General features: G+C 32.8%; 1 protein-coding gene across 5 annotated transcripts in view; it reads right to left on the minus strand.

Annotated features, from left to right (window-relative positions):
• Positions 1-1224: 1224 nt before the first annotated feature.
• LOC139527469 (dynein axonemal heavy chain 10-like) overlaps positions 1225-20763 on the minus strand; it is a 109155-nt gene continuing 89616 nt past the window's right edge. For 3 of the 5 annotated variants that reach the window (XM_071322944.1, XM_071322947.1, XM_071322946.1), the window contains 20 exons: positions 20091-20272; positions 19356-19498; positions 18282-18499; positions 17098-17319; positions 16712-16859; positions 16167-16302; positions 14091-14245; positions 13332-13550; positions 12457-12834; positions 12042-12197; positions 11373-11711; positions 10824-11024; positions 9222-9527; positions 8451-8622; positions 7880-8011; positions 7029-7240; positions 5930-6097; positions 5249-5429; positions 3117-3262; positions 1225-1939 (listed from right to left, as the gene is read on the minus strand). In XM_071322944.1, the coding sequence (XP_071179045.1) occupies positions 1793-1939; positions 3117-3262; positions 5249-5429; positions 5930-6097; positions 7029-7240; positions 7880-8011; positions 8451-8622; positions 9222-9527; positions 10824-11024; positions 11373-11711; positions 12042-12197; positions 12457-12834; positions 13332-13550; positions 14091-14245; positions 16167-16302; positions 16712-16859; positions 17098-17319; positions 18282-18499; positions 19356-19498; positions 20091-20272 (3961 nt within the window). In that variant the 3' untranslated portion in view covers positions 1225-1792. Of the gene's footprint in view, positions 1940-3116; positions 3263-5248; positions 5430-5929; positions 6098-7028; positions 7241-7879; positions 8012-8107; positions 8200-8450; positions 8623-9221; positions 9528-10823; positions 11025-11372; positions 11712-12041; positions 12198-12456; positions 12835-13331; positions 13551-14090; positions 14246-16166; positions 16303-16711; positions 16860-17097; positions 17320-18281; positions 18500-19355; positions 19499-20090; positions 20273-20763 lie in introns of those variants that run through there. The other 2 variants (XM_071322945.1, XM_071322948.1) reach the window with 2 other exon arrangements.

A 20763-nucleotide genomic window follows, 5' to 3' on the forward strand; every position in this document is an offset into this window, starting at 1 on the left:
TCTAGTCTGCTTTACCGCCCACTGTACCCTACTACAAATCCAGGGATTGCAATAACTCACATGGCCATATGAGCCTTTATGAAGTCAATACAAATTGACCCCTTCAGATCAAGTATGACTGCTTGTAAGTTTGAATTAACTTATTTAACCAAGAAAATGGGCACTAAAATCAGAGGCTCTAAGGAGCGTGGTCTATGTTCATATTAAACAAAGGACACAGATGGATTCGTAACAAAATTGTGTTGTGATGATGGTGATGTGATTGTAGATCTACTTCACTGAACATTCTTGGTACTTACAATTTTCTCTATCTAAAATAAACTTGGCCCTTTAGCTGTATAATTTTACAAAAATTTACCAATTAGTGAAAATTGTTAAAAATTGACTATAATGGGCAATAACTCCTTAAGGGGTCAACTGACCATTTTGATCATGTTGACTTATTTGTAGATCTTACTTTGCTGAACATTATTGCTGTTTACAGTTTATCTCTATTTATAATAGTATTCAGGATAACAACCAACAAGAGCTGTCAAAATGACAGTAAACCGGATTCTTTTTGTGTTCTGGCATTTATCAATATTACAAGGACCTCCTGAACGGTAAAAGTCAAAATCGTCATTATTGAACTTGACCTCGTGACCTCCATTTTGTTGTCAGTAACAACATATAAAAATTTTAAAAGATTTGGTAGAATGCTTCATGAGTAAATGCACAGACATCATTTGGTTGAAGCCCGCCCGACCTGACACCCGCCCGCCGTACATCCCCAAATCAATAACCAACATTTTTTTGGGCGGGCGGGCAGCAATCCAACAACCAGTTGTCCAATTCATCTGAAAATTTCAGGGCAGATAGATATTGACTTGATAAACAATGTCAACCTTTATCAGATTTGCTTTAAATGCTTTGCTTTCAGAATTATAAGCCAAAATCTACATTTTACCCCTATGTTTTATTTTTAGCTATGGTGGCCATCTTGGTTAGTTGGCTGGGTCACCAGACACATTTTTAAACTAGATATCCTAGTGAAGATTGTGGCAAAGTTTGGTTAAATTTAGTCCAGTAGTTTCAGAGGAGAAGAATTTTGTAAAAGTTAACGACGACAGACGCCAAGTGATGGGAAAAGCTCACTTGGCTCAAAGGGCCAGGTGAGCTTAAAACTGACTACATCTTAAAATCAAAAACCTTTTAAATCAGCGCTGCTAATAAACAAAACACATATTTTTATTATTAATTTTTATTTAACTTCAACTTTAAAATATTGGTTTTAAAGTAAATTGTAACAGATAACAACAGTATAAATATAAAAAAAATCACAAATTATCTCGCTTGAAATCAGTTTTTTTCTGGACGGATGACAGGTTTATATTGTATTTGTCACAAAACTGTACATATACATCATACATTAAACAATATTTGAATAGATATGTAACAAGTTATTCTATTGTCAGATATAAATATGGACGGATAATTCAGTAAATTCATCTTCTTTCACTAAACAAAAGGAAAAAAAAATGCAAATAAGTTAGAATGTAGTAAAAATGTATAAAATCTGTTAAAAATATATCACAAAAGCTCAAAATATATGTATAAAAATAAATATACACACTTATCATAAATAGTAACATTAACATTTTGAGTTTATGGACTTGATCATCTTAATTTGTCCAGCTTAATATATAGAATGATAAAGCACTTGTTGATTGTCTTAATGAATGAACATTAAATATGTCCAATAGCTATATCTCTCTTTCTTTATTGTTATTATGCAGCATTATAAAGTGTCTATTTAGTCTGTGTTTAGAGTAAGACACACTCCTTGCAGTGTCCAGTGACTTATATGTTCTGTTGTGGCCAGATCAGCTTCAAATACCAGACCAACACCCATTGCATTCCTTCTCTGTGATGTCACATAGACTGGGGTCTTAAAGGTATTCTGAAATAAAAACATTAAAATAAGAACTAAATAACTAAATAAATGAGAACAAGAATGTGTCCACAGTACACGGATGCCCCACTCACACTATCATTTTCTATGTTTAAAGGACTGTGAAATTGGAATAAATTCTCTAATTTGGCATTAAAATTAGAATGATCTTATCAAAGGGAACATGTATACTAAGTTTCAAGTTGATTGGACTTCTACTTTATCAAAAACTACCTTGACCAAAAACTTTAACCTGAAATTTGCACTATCATTTTCTATGTTCAGTGAACCGTAAAATTGGGGTCAAAACTCTAATTTGGCATTTAAATTAGAAAGATCATATCATAGGGCACATGTATACTAAGTTTCAAGTTGATTGGACTTCAACTTCATCAAAAACTACCTTGACCAAAAACTTTAACCTGAAATTTGCACTATCATTTTCTATGTTCAGTGAACCGTAAAATTGGGGTCAAAACTCTAATTTGGCATTTAAATTAGAAAGATCATATCATAGGGCACATGTATACTAAGTTTCAAGTTGATTGGACTTCAACTTCATCAAAAACTACCTTGACCAAAAACTTTAACCTGAAGCCAAAAACTTTAACCTGAAATTTGCACTATCATTTTCTATGTTCAGTGGACCGTGAAATTGGGGTCAAAACTTAAATTTGGAATTAAAATTAGAAAGATCATATCATAGGGCACATGTATACTAAGTTTCAAGTTGATTGGACTTCAACTTCATCAAAAACTACCTTGACCAAAAACTTTAACCTGAAGCCAAAAACTTTAACCTGAAATTTGCACTATCATTTTCTATCAGTGAACCGTAAAATTGGGGTCAAAACTCTAATTTGGCATTTAAATTAGAAAGATCATATCATAAGGAACATGTGTACTAAGTTTGAAGTCGATTGGACTTACACTTCATCAAAAACTACCTCGACCAAAAACTTTAACCTGAAGCGGGACAGACGGACGAACGAACGGACGAACGAACGGACGAACGGACGCACAGACCAGAACACATAATGCCCCTCTACTATCGTAGGTGGGGCATAAAAATGTAGGAAGTCATAATTAATATACAAATTTCAATTGTCTTTATAGATATTCTTTCAATGAGATCTCCCCTAAATTAAATAGAAATTTTAAGTTCACAAAGTTGAACTAATTTTACCTGTAGTTTGAGCCTGTGTGCCTCTATTGGTATGATCTTTAAGACAGGTAATTCCTCTATCAATTGTTTTGGATTTTGTCTTATTAAACAGCTGTTTTCGTTGTCCCATCCTGCACCTTCTAAGAACAAACCATCCACAAAGCAACCTAAAAAACAAATTGGAGTTATCAAATTAGTTTCAGTATGAAAATACACAAATATGTCTTTAAACATAAGATATTCAAATGATATTTGTACACCATTTGTTTTTCAAAATACAGAGAAAAATCAACCCAAACAGAGTAAAATTCCCAATTTTCTGCTTATTTTACAGTGGCGGATCTAGATATTTTCATAAATGGGGGCCCACTGGCAGCTGTTTGCGTCACAATTCAGCGATTTTCTATATAATAAACCAAATTTTTTTCTCAAAAAGGGGGCCCAGGGGACAGGCCCCCTAGCCCCCCTAAATCTGCCTCTGATTTAGGTTCATATTTAAAGGCTTAGCATTATCATCCTTATAAAATAGTAAAATATATAAATACATTGTTTAGCAGACATGCTAATGCTTTATTATTTAGTTGACAAGCCATCCAAGTACTTGTATAAAGTTAAAACAAGAATGTGTCCATAGTACACGGATGCCCCACTCGCACAATCATTTTCTATGTTCAGTGGACCGTGAAATTGGGGTCAAAACTTAAATTTGGAATTAAAATTAGAAAGATCATATCATAGGGAACATGTGTACTAAGTTTCAAGTTGATGTAACTTTCACTTCATCAAAAACTACCTTGACCAAAAACTTTAACCTGAACTTCGCAATATCATTTTCTTTGTTCAGTGGACCATGAAATTGGGGTAAAAACTATATTTTAGCATTAAAATTAGAAAGATCATATTATGGGGAACATGTGTACTAAGTTTCAAATTGATTGAACTTCAACTTCTTCAAAAACTACCTTGACCAAAAACTTTAACCTGAGGCGAACGGACGCACAGACGGACGAACGAACGAACGAACGAACGAACGAACGGAGGCACAGACCAGAAAACATAATGCCCCTCTACTATCGTAGGTGGGGCATAAAAATGAGTTACAGATGTTGACTTGAGGTTAATATAAAAGTTACATCATCAAACAATTGGTTCTTACTATGACATAAAAACATAAGCATTTTGACTTAGGAAATTTATTGGAAAGATTTCAATTTAGTAATACATAGAGTATACTACATGGCAAAATCCGTATCCTATGCCGTATCATCCTGAGATACCAATATCAGCCAGAGGGCCTTTAGGCCCGAGGGATGATATTGGTCGAGGGTGATAGGGCATGTGATACAGATTTTGCCATGTTTTATGGGCATTATCATATATTTCTACATGAGACTTATATATGAACTGCTTTCTGATCCTTAGCACCTGGGTTACCGTCAGTTCTACTTTTGTCTTGTTTTAAAAGCTTTAAAAAAACTGCTCAAATACTCATCCAAAGCACCTGGGTTACCTTACAATTTGTTTTAAAAATATTTTGTTTATTGTATTTTTGTGTGTTTTGTATGGTATTTAATGAGTTCTTTTTTATAGTTGCATTTCGTGTGTCAGAAATATGAAAACTCGACGTTTGTGACGTCACATTCCAAACACTGGCATCATTTAATAAATTGCCTCACACCCAAATAACTGTTCCCTAAGGACCCATTTTGAGGAAAAAAAATTCTGAAGAAGCATAAATTAGAACAACAAACTATTCTCTCTATCTTTCTCTTTCTATCTCTCTCTCTCTTTCTCTCTATGGTGTTCAAACTGCTTTACTCTTTATCTTATATTTGTATATTTGTATATAAAAAAAATGCTTCCTAATAGAAAAAGATGTATTGATTAGATAATATCTATAGATTTATATATTATATATTGCGATTATATTTGAGTATATTGTGTTGAAAATTGGAAGTTTAATAAATAATAAAAATTAAAAAATTAAAAAAGAAGAACAGAGTTTTTGTAAAAATGAAAAAAATAATTAGTAGGGGTGTGATAAAGGGTGCGCATCAAAGTTGCTCGATATGGATTAAACAGCAGTCTATATATCAAACATTCAAATCTACTGTATTTACTACTAAATGTATGATAAAGTAAGATATACTAACCTTGATGAGCTCTCTCTGTGACATCCTCCGCCTTCTTCCAGTGTGTAACTGATGTGTACAGTGTAGATTTATCTAGTGGCCACCCATTCTTACGACATGTGGCCTGTACTAAAGCTGTTAAATAGGATTCTGGGATATGTAACCCTGACAACCACATCACCTGGGGTTCACTTTCATTTACCTACAAAATTAGTGATATATTTATAGAAAAATCTTCCATTTTATACAATCTGTGGTATTACAGATAGAAACATACCCCATTTGGTACTATAACAAGTTTTCATGTTGTATGAAAACAAGTTATATAATTTGTTTTTAACATTGTTGGGTTGCTGTTTCATTGACCTATTACCCATATATCATTTGAATAGCTCTCAACGTCACAATAAATCAGAGTTCTTATCTAATGGCAAGTTTTAGGGAGAATATCTTTACATAGATAAATGTTTAAGTCTATCTTTATGTTATACATGTACTTCAAATAGTACCAATGCAGGATCAATTTAGTCTCATTACATGACTCAATTACAGGCTAGACATCAAAACACAGATTTACTATAACTATAGACTTTTATGCAGAATATGTAAAAAAATACTATTTTTTCAAGCTATAACTAATTCAATTTTGTGATTGAAAGATTACTGGATACCACAATGTGAGCCATTGGTTTATATACTTACCCAGCCGTAATACTGCTTATATCTTCTTTCAAAATGGATCATCCAGTTACCAAGAGACTTAAGTGTATCTGGAGCCAGTCTTCTCCAAATGAATGGAATGAGACCATTAAACAATGCTCTAGCTACATCATCTAACTCACTACTCATACCAACTTCACCAATCAGGGCCTGAAAAATAGTCACATGACAAATAAAACATCATCTAACTCACTACTCATACCAACTTCACCAATCAATGCCTGAAAAATAGTCAATCAAATATCAAAATCTCCTTAATTTGAAAATGAACATACATGTTCAAACTTAATGGAATAAAAAATCTATTTATTTTATAAATTATCAGTTACCCTGTACTCATGTGTATACCTAAACCTGTGTGTACATTATAGTAAAGTTTTTTTTTATTTCAGAATTTTTTAGTGTAATTTTTAATCTAATGACATGCAACAGCTTTTACAGCATTTCAGGCTTCAATAATTATTTTTAAAAAGGAGGCCCCATGTCATATATCTTAAAAGGTCACCCCCATGTCTTATCTTATAGTTACAATCTTTCAGAGTAGCTATAAGGCATGTCTTGAAAATATCATAACAAGACTTTCATGAATCAACTTGCTTAAGTATAAAATGGATGTTTGTATAATTTATGAAAATAATGTTTACGTTTAAAGAGAAGGATTCAATCAGGTTTCCATCTAACTTTTGGTATTGCAGATATTGACAGACCTTCAAATATTTATCAATTAAATGAGATTGTGTTAAATATCTTATCTATGTTGAAGAAAAGAAGAAAAATGAACAATTACAGTTTTTTTCTGCAAATCCCAGCCACAAAGAAAAGTCACTGGAAATGGGATTGTCACTGAATTACAAGGGTATGTTTAAAGGAGCAGTAATTTTGCAATGCAACAGGTCACCTTGCAGCCTTGATAAGAATTGTAAGTGTTCTTTCACATTCAGAGAACACATCCTATTTCTAGGTATTTACAGTGGAGGATCCAGATGGGGTTCTGGGGGTTGGAACCCCCCTTTTTATTTGGGGGGGGGGGGGGGGGGGGGGGGGGGTCTGTATCTGCCACTGTATTTATATTGACACCTACCTTTTGTAGAGTGTTGAGTGACTTCCTCATTCTGTTCAGTAGGTTGTTAAACCTCTCAAGTTCCTGTAACAGTACCACGGTGGTCGGTGAGATCTCTAAGCCATACTTCTTTTTAATCTTGTCCAATTCAAACTCTTGTGGAATCTTGTTGAGTACTTCCTGTGCAACCTTGCCAATAAATTCCTCTCTACTAATTCCACCAGTATCACCTCCTGTTAGTATTAAAATCAAATATAACGTAAATCTAATGAAAACAAATTTAAATTTTGTCTAAATCTAAAATGTGACATTTGTTATAGACATTATCCTGGGCTCAGCAGTTAATCTATGTGCTAAAACCTGAGTACATGCAGAATTATTATTATAATGGTCAAATCATTACCTATTTTTGTTAATGAACTTGTTACTATAGCAAAGGAATTTAGTTCCGTGGAATATTATATACAGTTTATATCTAACGACTGTAAACCAACTTATTTTCACAGATACTTTATTTTGCATTTAGCCCTTTCTAGTACATTTCACAGCGTTATATTTTCATAATTTACTTGAAGTTGTGAAGTAAAGAAAAATCAAATTTCATATTCTCAACGAGGGATATTTTTCTACTCACAAAAGTCATGAAAATAAATTGCTAAGAAAATTAGAATTGAGAATGGAAATGGGGAATATGTCAAATAGACAACAACCCAACCAAAGAGCAGAAAAACATCCGAAGGCCAGCAATTGGTCTTCAATACAGTAAGAAAATCCTGCACCTGGAGTCATGTTTTAGCTAGCCCCTACACAAAAATGTGTAGTTTACAGTATAATAATATATATATATAATAAGTATATTGACTTTAACAAACCTGTTTGTGGTTGTAGTTCTATCAAGTTCATCCACATGTCTCTAGCAGCCTGAGTGTAGTAACCAATCTCAGCATTAGGATGGAGACCAAATACTTCTGGTGTGTTAGCATGGGGTAGTCCTTCAATGAAGTCTGAAAAAATCATATTATATTTTATTATTTCCATTAGGATGGAGATCTAGACCAAATACTTCTGGGGTTTTAGCATGGGGCAGTCCTTCAATGAAGTCTGAAAAAATCATATTATATTTTATTATTTCCATTAGGATGGAGACCAAATACTTCTGGTGTGTTAGCATGGGGTAGTCCTTCAATGAAGTCTGAAAAAATCATATTATATTTTATTATTTCCATTAGGATGGAGACCAAATACTTCTGGTGTGTTAGCATGGGGCAGTCCTTCAATGAAGTCTGAAAAAAAAATCATATTATATTTTATCATTATATGTTTGTTATTTGTTGTGGCACTAACAAGTTATTTAAGGAATGAATGCAACTCCAAAAAAAAAGGGTTGGGTTCCAACCCCCAGAACCCCGCCCCTGGATCAGCCACTGGGTTGTCTATACTCACCAACATAATTATCCCTAGGACCATCTTCTGGTATCCTGTAATCTACATTCTCATTGACGTAGAAATGGAACGGTTGGAACGTATCAAATATAAAGTCTCCCATGTACTCATCCATATAGGTCCTCAATACACGTCTGTCAAAATCATCAATAGCTCGACCTCCATACATTACCTACAACAAAAATATAAATATACATGAATGAGCTTTTGTGATAAAGAAAATTGAGAATGAAAATGGGGAATGTGTAAAATAGAGAACAATCAGACAAAATAGCAGACAACAGTTGAAGGCCACCAATTGGTCTTCAACGAAGCCAGAAAATCCTGCACCTAGAGTTGGACTACAGCTGGCCCTTATATATTTTTTTAAACCTAATAATTACTTAAAATTCTAACTATTTTAAAGTTTATAGAAACAGAAATTTGGAGCTCTAAAATTCTTGACCGATGAAAGCACATAAAAATATACTTAGAATATTCAGTATTTTCTATCAGATTGATAACTAAAATTTTGAGAACAATAGTAATGGCATAGACATTTATTCTTGGAGTCTTTACATCTCCTATGAGGTATGTCAACCTGTTCCTTCTTTCCCCTCCCCATGAGTTATTCTGTGCTATTCCTCACTTCTCCTATGAGGTATGTCAACCTGTTCCTTCTTTCCCCCTCCCCCTGAGTTATTCTGTGCTATTCCTCACTTCTCCTATAAAATATTTCAAGCTGTTCCTTCTACCCCCTCTCCCCATGAGTTATTTGTTGCTATTCCTTACCTCTCCTATAAGATATTTCAAGCTGTTCCATGGTATCTTGACTTCAGCCTGTTCGTGAGCCTTGGTCAGATAAGTGTTGAGAATCTGCATACAGACACGGTGGTCAGATTCATTGAAGTCATAACCAATGTTCCATCCAATCTTTCCATACTTCCTCCTCTCCTGGACGACAGCGTGGAAGAATCCCAGTACAAATACCAGTGCTGGGAAGGCTGGATGTGGACATTCTGATAGGGCGGTAGCTGATATCTTGTGGTATGTTCCTCTCAGGTTTAACTTCAAACCATTAGGTGGTTCTGTCACAACCTATAATAAATAATATTCTTTATTTATGATCATCTGCAAATTAGAAAAAACAAGAGGCTGTCACAATGACAGCAAACCGGATTTATTAACATTTATTTGTGTCCTGGCAATATCACAAGAACCATTACTGATGAATGGTGAAAGTGAAAATCGTCAATATCAAATTTGACCTCCATTTTGTCATCAGTATCAACATATTAAAATTTGAAAAGCTTAGATTGAATGGTTCATGAGTAAATGCAATAAAGTGAATGGAAAAGCCATTTTAGGTTCTTTCAAGAACCATAACTCCTGAACGGTAAAAGTCAAAATCGTCATTATTAAACTTGACCTCTATTTTGTCATCAGTAACAACATATAAAAATTTAAAAAGCTTTGGTTGAATGGTTCATGAGAAAATGCAAGGACACGACTGGAAACACCATTTTTCAATCTTTCAAGAACCATAACTCCTGAACGGTAAAAGTCAAAATCGTCATTATTGAACTTGACCTCCATTTTGTCATCAGTAACAACATATTAAAATTTGGGAAGCTTTGGTAGAACAGTTCATGTGTAAATACACGGACACGACTGGAAACTCCATTTTTCAATCTTTCAAGAACCATAACTCCTGAACGGTAAAAGTCAAAATCGTCATTATTGAACTTGACCTCCATTTTGTCATCAGTAACAACATATTAAAATTTGGAAAGCTTTGGTAAAACAGTTCATGCGTAAATGCACGGACACGACTGGAAAAACCATTTTTCATTCTTTCAAGAACCATAACTCCTGAACGGTAAAAGTCAAAATCACCATTATTGAACTTGACCTTCATTTAGTTGTCAGTAACAACATATTAAAATTTTAAAAGCTTTGGTTCAACGGTTCATGAGTTAATGCACGGACAACATTTGATTGCCGCCCGCCCGCCGTACATCCCCAAATCAATAACAGACATTTTTGTCACAAAAATCCGGTTAAAAATTGGGAAAATTCTGTACAAGACAAAATAAGAATGAACTTTCTTAGCATAACCCAACTCTTTTTTTTCGGATTATTGAAAAACAGGAAGTTTGAGTCTGACATATCCACAAAAAATACACAACTCCTTATTGCACTCAGTGCATGTTACAAATCAGCAATGTCAACATTGTATGAGGTTTGGGTGTGTTTGCTTTCTCCCCCTATGTATAGTTCACATCCTGGGTGTTATCTGTAACACTCCTATAGGGGTATGTGTTGTTGTTTAATAGTAAGGTATACATATAGTCTTGGTATTGTTTGTTTACTCCTCTTTGTTATAAACCTTACCTTCAGTGATCTTTGGAGGATTCCTATAGGGAAGCTTGGTGTTGGTTCTGTGGTCAACCAAAGTCTGAAGTCTGGATGAGGTTTGGTCAGTTTCTCAAGTTGTTTCTCCAAATCCCTTAACCATTTCACCAACAAGTGACAGTTCTGTAACATCAACCACTGTCCTCTAGCAACAGCTGTTTCTAGGTATTGTAGTGCAAGCTTAAATTATAAAATTATAAAGATAATCAAAATTTTTCAAATTATTCATATAAATTGTTATAAAGGTTTCTACTTATTTAGCCATGTGGTTTAGATAATTTCCATTTGATTTTATGTTTACATTATCATTTTACCTTTTACAAATACCCTTTTTTAATTTTGATGTTTTGCACAGTATGCATACATTCCTTAAGAAAATTTGTTATTTGTTGAACACTAAAATTCGTGGTTCTCTGGTACCCACGAAATTGCTATCCATTGAATGATAATGAATCTGCAGTATTGGCCTGTAGAAGTATTTACAGGCCCTATAGTAATTTTACAGGTTGTTGGTCAAAAGTGTTTTACCTTTTCTTGACCTTGTCCCATAGACAAAAACTTCAATTTGTTAGATCCAAATTCAATTCTTTCGGCCAGTTTGACCAAGTCACTTGCAGGATCGGAACCAGGACTCAATATAAACACGATTGGTGATGTCGGCATACTCTGTTCAAAGACTGTCTCAAAACTAATGATTGGGGGTGTGACATATTTCTCTCCCATAGATTTAGTGACATACTCCTCTACAGCTCTGTAAATACGGTCAATTCTGAAACATCTTAGGAGTACAAGTCTCTGGAAATGAGTGAGGGAGTCCTCATACTTCAGTGGGTATTTTTGGGACTCGGGTGTATCATGGTCAAACCACTGTCAATAGAAAACATTTTATTCATTTAAAATCTCCCATGAAAAAATGTAGGGCTAAAAGATAGAAAATACAAAAAACTTTGAAAAAAGTGAATGATGAATGAATTAATGCACTTTTCTTCAATCTTTCAACTAATTCCTAATTTTAAGTTTAATAACTTTATTCCATTGTCAACCAGGAGTGCAGTTTGAGAAAGTATTAAATCATCATGGTTATTTTACTAGTTGTTTTAACAAATTCAGAATTTTATTTGTTATTGAGCATTTTTTCCATTTCAATTTTACATATTTTGATCACTAAGGATTAATTATTTTCCGTGTGTTTCTTACCTTTTTCCATAATTTTTCATTCCTTTCTATATCTTCTAGCAGTGATCCAAACCTGTCAGGTAAAACCTCCACTAGCCTGATACAGTCTTCCCAACCTTCTTCTGGGAACCAGGTAAATGGCTTCTTCCTTTTACTCTTCTCTAGAGCAATGTTACCCTGAAATATGTAAAAATATATTAGGTTTAATTCATAATTGATTTTACAAATATTTTGTATTGGTTATATAAATAAGAATGAAGGGATTTGTCTACATTAAAATCTAATATGACGGCATATCAAAATAACTCTTACTCAAATAACTTTAATGTAAACTTTATTACAGTAACATAATGAGGCAGTTTGTGATTTGAATATATATGGGAAAGCTACGATGTGAAACTGATCTCAAATGGGAGACAACTTTTCTAAAACGAACCTTTATAAAGAAGTCGAGTTCCTCCTGTGTGACATTTCCCTGATCCTGCTCCAACTTGATGGCAATTTGGAAGGAGAAAAGTAGCTTGTGTTTCTCAAAAATACCAGTACATCCATAGTTATACATGTTATGTGTTAGTGTGTCCATGATGTTACGTAAACGTTTCTGTAACATGGCGTCCGGTAATGATTTCTTCAGTGAGAATTGGAACACTTCCAAATAAGATGAGAGAGAATATTGGTACATAGTGTTTATAGAGGACATCTCCGCCAGGATGAAAAACAAGATGGCTCCTCTCCTAGCAGCTGGACGATAACCATCACGAAGTTTGTCAATGTCCAAAGCTGTCTTCGCTCCAAGTTTTAATTTTTCTGAAACCTAAAAAAGAAAGCAACATCAATCTTAATCGTCTGTGTATGCCTTTGAAAGATATAAAAAATCCACAAAAAACTGTGAATGTTCACAATTATATAAAAGCTAGTCATAATCTTCAATATTGTGGTTGTCCTGAACATGCATGAAATATATTCCACTGGATGTTAAGCAACCAACAATTAATCAATCAATATTGTGAGGATCTCGATTTTAAATTACTATTTCTTCTTTATTAGTTTTTTTTCTACTAATACAGCCATTTTAAATGGAATTTTCCTATGTGCAATTAAGTTTCCTATTACATATTTGAAAAAAATAGGGTAGGTAGTAAAAAGTTATTTTAATTTTTACAACTTTTTTTTTACATTTTTATGGAGAGAAATTCTGACTTAAACAGTGCTGATTGAAAATGACAAAATACTATTAGGTAGGCCATTTCTAAGCTTAAATATAAAGCAGTTAGGGAAATAGGAATCACACATTTTTTTATTTGGCCTTACCTCTGTAGCCTTAGTTTTAGTCTCTTCTAGAGTCTGAATCAGTTCTGAGTTGTCCAACATGTTGCCTTGAGACTGTGCTAATTCTCTCAACAAAGCATCTTCTAAATCCTTCAGTAATTTTTTATTATCGCTGGTTTCCTGAATGAGACGTTCTCTTTGTTCCTCCAACTCTCGTCTTTCAAATTTCACAATAACACTCAACAATTGATCTTCAAGTCCCTGAAATGTGACAACTATATAATTATCAAATTCCTAAAATCATGAAAATAGCATTCTGTAAATCAATATTTTATAGTTAATTACATCACAGTTCTCTTTAGTTCAAAATAAAAGTTTAATTTCAAAATTAGAATTCAATGGTCATTATCACAACGTATCATAGCTATTACAATAACTATATAGGAAAATAGGTCTTTATGTTGAAAATTTTACAAAGCTGGGTTCTTAATATGACATCAAAATTAGTACATTGTATCAACATGCTAAATTTGAAATTGAAATTTGAAAAAATATAGCCCATGGAAGTTATCTCCCTTAGAAACACATTCGGTGTATATTTAGGATTGGCCAGTTTAGTGTTTAGATACAAACAGAAGTTATCTCCCTTAGAAACACATTTGGTGTATATTTAGGATTGGCCAGTTTATTGTTTAGATACAAACAGAAATTATCTCCCTTAGAAACACATTCGGTGTATATTTAGGATTGGCCAGTTTAGTGTTTAGATACAGTCAGAAGTTACCTCCCTTAGAAACATACCTTCAATGTGACAGTATAGTTGATGACCATAGATTTACCAAACACATTTGGTGTATATTTAGGATTAGCCAGTTTGGTGTTCAGATACAGCCTGAAGTTAGGATCATAGTCTACTTCTTTATCTCCAAGGATCACAAATTCTTTGCCTTGACCTCCTGCAATAAAAAAGACAATATTATTATAAAATTTTAACATATAATATGATGACAAGCTATTTCAGAGTAACTTTAGGTTTGTCACCAAATTTTGATGATCACTATCGATAGGTTAATAAGGTGTTAACTAGTAAACACTAGATGTCTCTGGAACTGAACTTTAAACTAATGTACATCTATTCTTATAAGGAATAAAAAAATATTATAAAATGACAGTTGGAAGAAAGACAACTCTGATTAGAAATTTTTTGAGAGATTGATTTTCTACAAGGGTATTTTACAGAGGTCCTTTGAATATATGTTAGGGAAACTTTCTCCATCTATAATGTAACCATCAAGTTTTTTTTCTCTTTTGTTTAACTATTTTTTCAATTTTCAACTTAAGAAATAACTTTTTTTCTGTAATAAAGTTGTCTTATTTTGAAACTTTAAAGAATGAAAATTATATGTTAGATAATAAGCATCTTAAGTAAATGATCCATAGCAATAAAGAAAATTAGACTTCATATAATTAATGTATGATCTATTCATGTTTCATTGACATGTAGTTCTTATCGATACACAATTCATGCATATTCAAAGCTTATTCATGCAGATTGGAAAGAAAACAATAGGTTCTTTCAAAATAGAAAATAATTTTTCAAGTGCAAGTTTTTATTTCATAGAATCTTATAAATTCCAATTTTTTTTTTAAATTCAGTATTATCATGATTATATATCTTCAAATCTTTTTTTCTTCTATCAAAGGACAAAAATATCAGTTTAATATTTGCATTCAAACTTCTTGTCTGAAAAGTTTCTTGCAGAACAAATATACCAAACATTTTCATAATGAGATTACTTTTGAGCATTTCTGGGGTTTTTTTTTTCTAAACTTACACTTGTTAAAATTATTTCCAAAAAAGAATAACCAACAAAACATGGAATGACTTAAACGAAAAAAATAAATTAAAGTACAAAATATAAAATAACTCCATCAAGGTGTGAATACCCTCTGAAATAAAAGACAGAAATGTATGTACTGGTATAAACATAAAGTGGATTTGATGTGAAAACAATGGACTAGTATTGGTATATACTAAAAGTGGATTTGTAAACATTTGGACTTTGTGACACCAATCTTACCTTTCTTAACTTCAAAAAGATAATGGAAATAATATGTCTCAATTTATAGTACATGTTATCATTTCCTTCCAATCAAAAACATCACTGTTCCATAAATGAAGAATATTTACAATATTTTTCATATTTTTACTGTTTGGTTATTTTTACATATATTTATGCATCATATGTTTAAAATATTTAAGCATTTTTTTTTTTTTAACTTTTCCTAGAATAAGCATTGACAAAAATTGCTTAGTTTAATATTTCAAAATTTGTTTTTCTGCATTCCTAAATTTAGTAACTATTACAATTGAGGTCCAAACCTCCCCAGACAAAGTTGACATTAGCTTTGTCTTTAAGGTCCCTTTACACATGTTAAAGTATCTATGTATTAATTTTTAGGGTTTCAACTTTCCTGATAAAGTGATTAAGCCAGGTTAGTTTTTGGACATACCAATATTTCAAATGCATCTCTTTAACAAGCAAGCATCATATTTCATAATTTTCAAGCATTACAAAATATCTGTATATTTATGACAATGCTGTTATTATGAATAACTGCAGTGAACATCCGTAACTGTGTTTTAAAGAACTTTTTTTAAACGTTTAAAAATAACCCATTAGACAAGAAATTGGATGTAACTTATGAATGTGTGACTTTGATATTTTCCTTTTCGTTCAGTTTTAAAGCACATGATACTCATATATAAACATTTAAAAGTTTTTACCACTTGATCTATATATCTGATAAGTTTAAGGGTCAATATCGATTTTAATATTAACACAACTATATCCATATTTGGACATATATATTTACCTTTAATATTTTTTTCCAGTACATTATCTATAACGGGATCAATGTACTCATCTACATCTTTAAACAGGAAAGGAAATCCATACTTAATGGCCAGCTCTAACTGCTTCAGGAAATCACTGTCGTTAAAAGTACAAATCTGAAAGCAGGAAGAAAGAGTTCAATGTACAAGTGTGGATACATATAAATGTCTTCAATACATGTATGAGAAAATCTAGAAACTTCAAACTTTTATTTTGTCAAGACCCCATTAGGGGTAAAATCAGAATCTTTCAGAAGATCTGGTAACCAAAAAAATATATATAAAAGTATGGTTAAGATATGTACACTGTAAATTCTAATGTTTTTGTTGTTTACAATTTCATGAAAAGCTACACACAAATAATGTTGTCAAAATCAATAAAACAAAAAAATCATAAAATTTCCTGAAATTACAGTATGACATAAGAAGTATAGCTATACATGAATTTTTTGGTGAGATCTCGCCAAAACCCTAGCCTTATAATTCAATTTCAGATACTGAATCTTTTACATGAATGAACTGTTACCTTAAGGTTGTTAGCTTCTTCTTTCTTTTTGATCCAGTTGAGAGCTTGCTGTTGGGGATCAATACACATAGGGAATCTGCTGGCTTGTGTTGTTAATATACCATTCTGTATGGACAGTTCATCTGGTGGTAATCCCTCAGATGTCCATCTGAAATATACAGAACAATGCATGTGTTGTCATGCTAAGCACACGTCCCACTTAAAAAATTGGAAAATAGGAATAAAATGTCTTACAGTTTGAAAGAGAGCACACATGTTATAATTCATTTTATGAGACTACAACTTCATTGATCCTTGATCCAAAAATTTAACGGTACATAGAACCTACAAACCCCAAAACATATGGCCCTTCCTATTATAAATATGCTACTTGAACAATTACTTACTTGCTAATTTCTACATCATTAGTAAGAAGGTCCTCCAGCTTAAATGGGTCACTCATTGGCACATCTCTGCTTCTTAAGTCTGTTACCCAGTCTTTAAACACCATATCCATACGGAACTCCCAGCTGAATGCTCCAACATAACTAAGGAAGGCAGAACTTACAAGACAATCACCCAATAGTTTAACTCGCTTCTTTTTTAATTCCTCCAAGTCAACAGTCCACCTGAAATGCAAGTTATTACATAAATATAACTGCTTTAATTTTTAAGTGGGAGGTTTAGTTGGCTACAAAACCAGGTTTAACCTATCAATCTTTCTACTCAGTCAGGAATATGACAGCTGTTTTTCATTTGTACTGTTGATTGATAAAATTAGATTTTGTTAGTTTTTATGGAATTCCCCTTTCTAAATTTACCCTGGAGTTCAGTATTTATCTTATCTTATCCTTAGTCTTTATTGGAGAAATTTACTATGGAGTTCAGTATTTATCTTATCTTAGCCTTAGTCTTTATTGGAGAAATTTACCCTGGAGTTCAGTATTTATCTTATCGTACACTTAGTCTTTATTGGAGAAATTTACCCTGGAGTTCAGTATTTATCTTATCTTATCCTTATTCTTTATCGAAGAAAGGAGTAGGTTCAGTAAGACCCCTTTTTGGCCCCAAAATAAAGCAGTTTTACAAAATGGTGAAAATGTAATCTTTTAGCTATTTACTGGAAAGTAGAATGCTTCATGCTACATAAATATGGGCCGTTTTTTACAAAACAATGCACATATATCTGGTATTAGCATCATTAAGTCATGCTAAATTACTGAAATCTTCTCAATTTAAGCATTTTAGTTAAATTTTAGACTGTTTCTGTCAGAAATGAAAGTGGATGCATGAAGCTTGAATCGGAGTGTTTTTAATGACTAAATTAGTCAAAATCTTTCACATAACCGAAATTGAATCAATTGAAATAGACACTTAAGTGTTTAAAAAGAGTCCAAAACCTTTCGTTAGATAAAATTTGAGACCAAAATCAACCCTTACTGGAGTTACCAGACTTACTCCTTTACCTTTTTTGTGACTGAAAAAGTTTACCTTATTCTTAACTGAAGAAGTTTACCCTATTCTTTACTTAAGAAGTTTACATTATTCTTTAGTGAAGAAGCTTACCCTATTCTTTATTGAAGAACCTTACCTGACATTTTCTGAACTCAAACCAGATATAAGTTTATCTGCAGCAATCAATCTTCGTTCCATGATTTCTGTTTCCTCTTGTAGTTTCTGCTTCTCAGCCATGGCTTCCTCATATTTCTTTCCTAGGTCGTTCAACTGCTTTTCTAATGAACCCACTTCATTTGTTATTTTCTCTAAATCTCTCTTGGCTTGATGGAAACTTCTCTCCAATTTTGCTACCTGAAAACAACGAATAAGAGGATAGCGAATGCTTTTTAAAATTTTTGATTTGATTTTATATCAAATACTCACATATTCATATGTTCCATTTTATTCATGTTATACACCAGGCCTCACGGTCATAAAACTTTCGAGCATGATTTTTGTACTCAGACTCGAAAATCAACCAATCAAATTGCTGGATTTCATGTTTCGAGCAATATTTTTGAGCCAGAGCAAAGTTTTATGCCTTCTAGGCCTGGGAAGATATTAAATAAGTGCCAATTTGAGCTTAGTTTTAGTGATTTTCCATCAAAATTGAAAATGTGTCGATGGAGGCAATTTGAATAGAGAATCCAATGTAAGATTTCAAAATAGATTTTGACCAGTAACAAATAAGAATTTTGAAAATCTTGATGGCTAATCAATTAATTGTGAGAAATAGTGATTTTTATTAGCTAACTATGTTAGTCTCCCTTGGGAAAAGTCGAAATCAGAAAACATTTTCTTCTTTTAGAATTTCATAAATCATATTATAGAGCCTTTTTCAAGATCAAAATCGTGTACATGAACGAGGCTCCCGCAGGGTCAAAAACAACCTCCAACCTCTGGGCTTTTTAGAGGTGAATTCCAACCTAAGGGCCTTCTAAAGACGACCTGCGACCTGTAAAATTTGGATAAAAAGAACTCCGACCGACTTCAGTCCTCTGTGTTGGGAAAAATGACCTGTGGCCTGTACATTTCCCTTAAAAACGACCTCTCAACGAATTTAAAAGCGACCTTGCGACCTGAGGGGGGTACCCTGTGGGAGCCACATGAACATCCATTAGGTTTGTGAAAACTTTGGTGGATGTAGTTACATCGTAAGATTACTGACCTTGTCTCTCTTGGGTTTGATTTCTCTGGCTACCACACAGTATCCCATCACGGCTTCTACAAACTTCAGCAGTCCAGTTCCGGCTTTACTGATGTTCTTCATTACTTCTACACTCATGGCACATGATTTATCAGACAACATGGCTAAAATAAAAAATATTTTTGGGGTGTAAACCTAAAAATTTTACAATTTTTTTTTTATTCAATATCATTACAAACTTAATTAAATTGCTATATGGACATTGTGAATTGCCAGAAATTACTAATTTTTTTGCTCGGCTAAATGCAGTATGCTTATACTCAATCAGGTTTCTTCTGTCATTTAAGTTATTTCATTCCATAGGGAACAACATTCATTGTTATCATGGTAGAATATGATTCTCTAAACATTTTAGGACGATATAAAGACAAACTTTTTTTCTTTTTCAATGATCTACAAAAAGATGTGTGCTTTATATGTGACGCCATCAGGCATTATTTATTATTTTTTTCTTATTATGGTACACATGTTTTTAAAGATATATCTGTTTGGATATCTTATTAAACAAAAACAGGTAAAACTTTATACATGGGAATTTTCTGTTAGTAGTTTAAGTGTTTCAAGCAATTGGAGTCAAGTGCTTGATATAAATACAACTAGCTACTCCTGTTGTAGACTTTGGAATTAGTTGGACAAATATTTAATGTTCAGTCAAGTTTACAAATGATAACAAATAAATATATGACAGCAGTATACCTTTTACAGCATTAGTTTGTCTTTGGCTAATGCCGTCTACGTCCATCTCCGTTAGAGATTTAAGGAAGTTAGCCTCGGACATCATGGCCTTTGCAGATTTCCATGATACTTCTTTTATTCCCTTGAATATTACAATACATTCACATACACGCTGTACCTCAGCTGGTGGTTTGGCAAATGATCTACAATCATATAACATTGCTATACAATATACTGTGTGTTTGTATTGTTCACACATCATTGTCAATGTAAGGGAATTTTTGGTGACTGCCATACAAGTGAGAGGTTTAGCTAGCTATAAAACCAGTTTTAATCCATCATTTCATACATATGCCTGTACAAAGTCGGGACTATGACATTTGTTATCAATACATTTGATGTGATTGAGCTTTTGATTTTGCCATTTGATTAAGGACTTTCTGTTTTGAATTTTCCTCACAATTCAGTGTTTTAGTGATTTTACTTTTCACTGCTGGAAACACAATATCATGAATAATCAGATGGTTGTCCTCAATTTTATGATCAACTGTCAAATCTGTCAAAGCTGAACAAATTCTACAGTGCTGATGATGTTGGGTTTAAATAGATTTTACTGTATACTGAACAACCCAAGTTTTATAGCAAAGAGCCCTGATGCTATCATAAAACCCTATTCGTGGCTTCGGACTTATTT

Source organism: Mytilus edulis, chromosome 6 (genome assembly GCF_963676685.1).
Source record: "Mytilus edulis chromosome 6, xbMytEdul2.2, whole genome shotgun sequence".
Classification (NCBI taxonomy): Eukaryota; Metazoa; Mollusca; class Bivalvia; order Mytilida; family Mytilidae; genus Mytilus; species Mytilus edulis.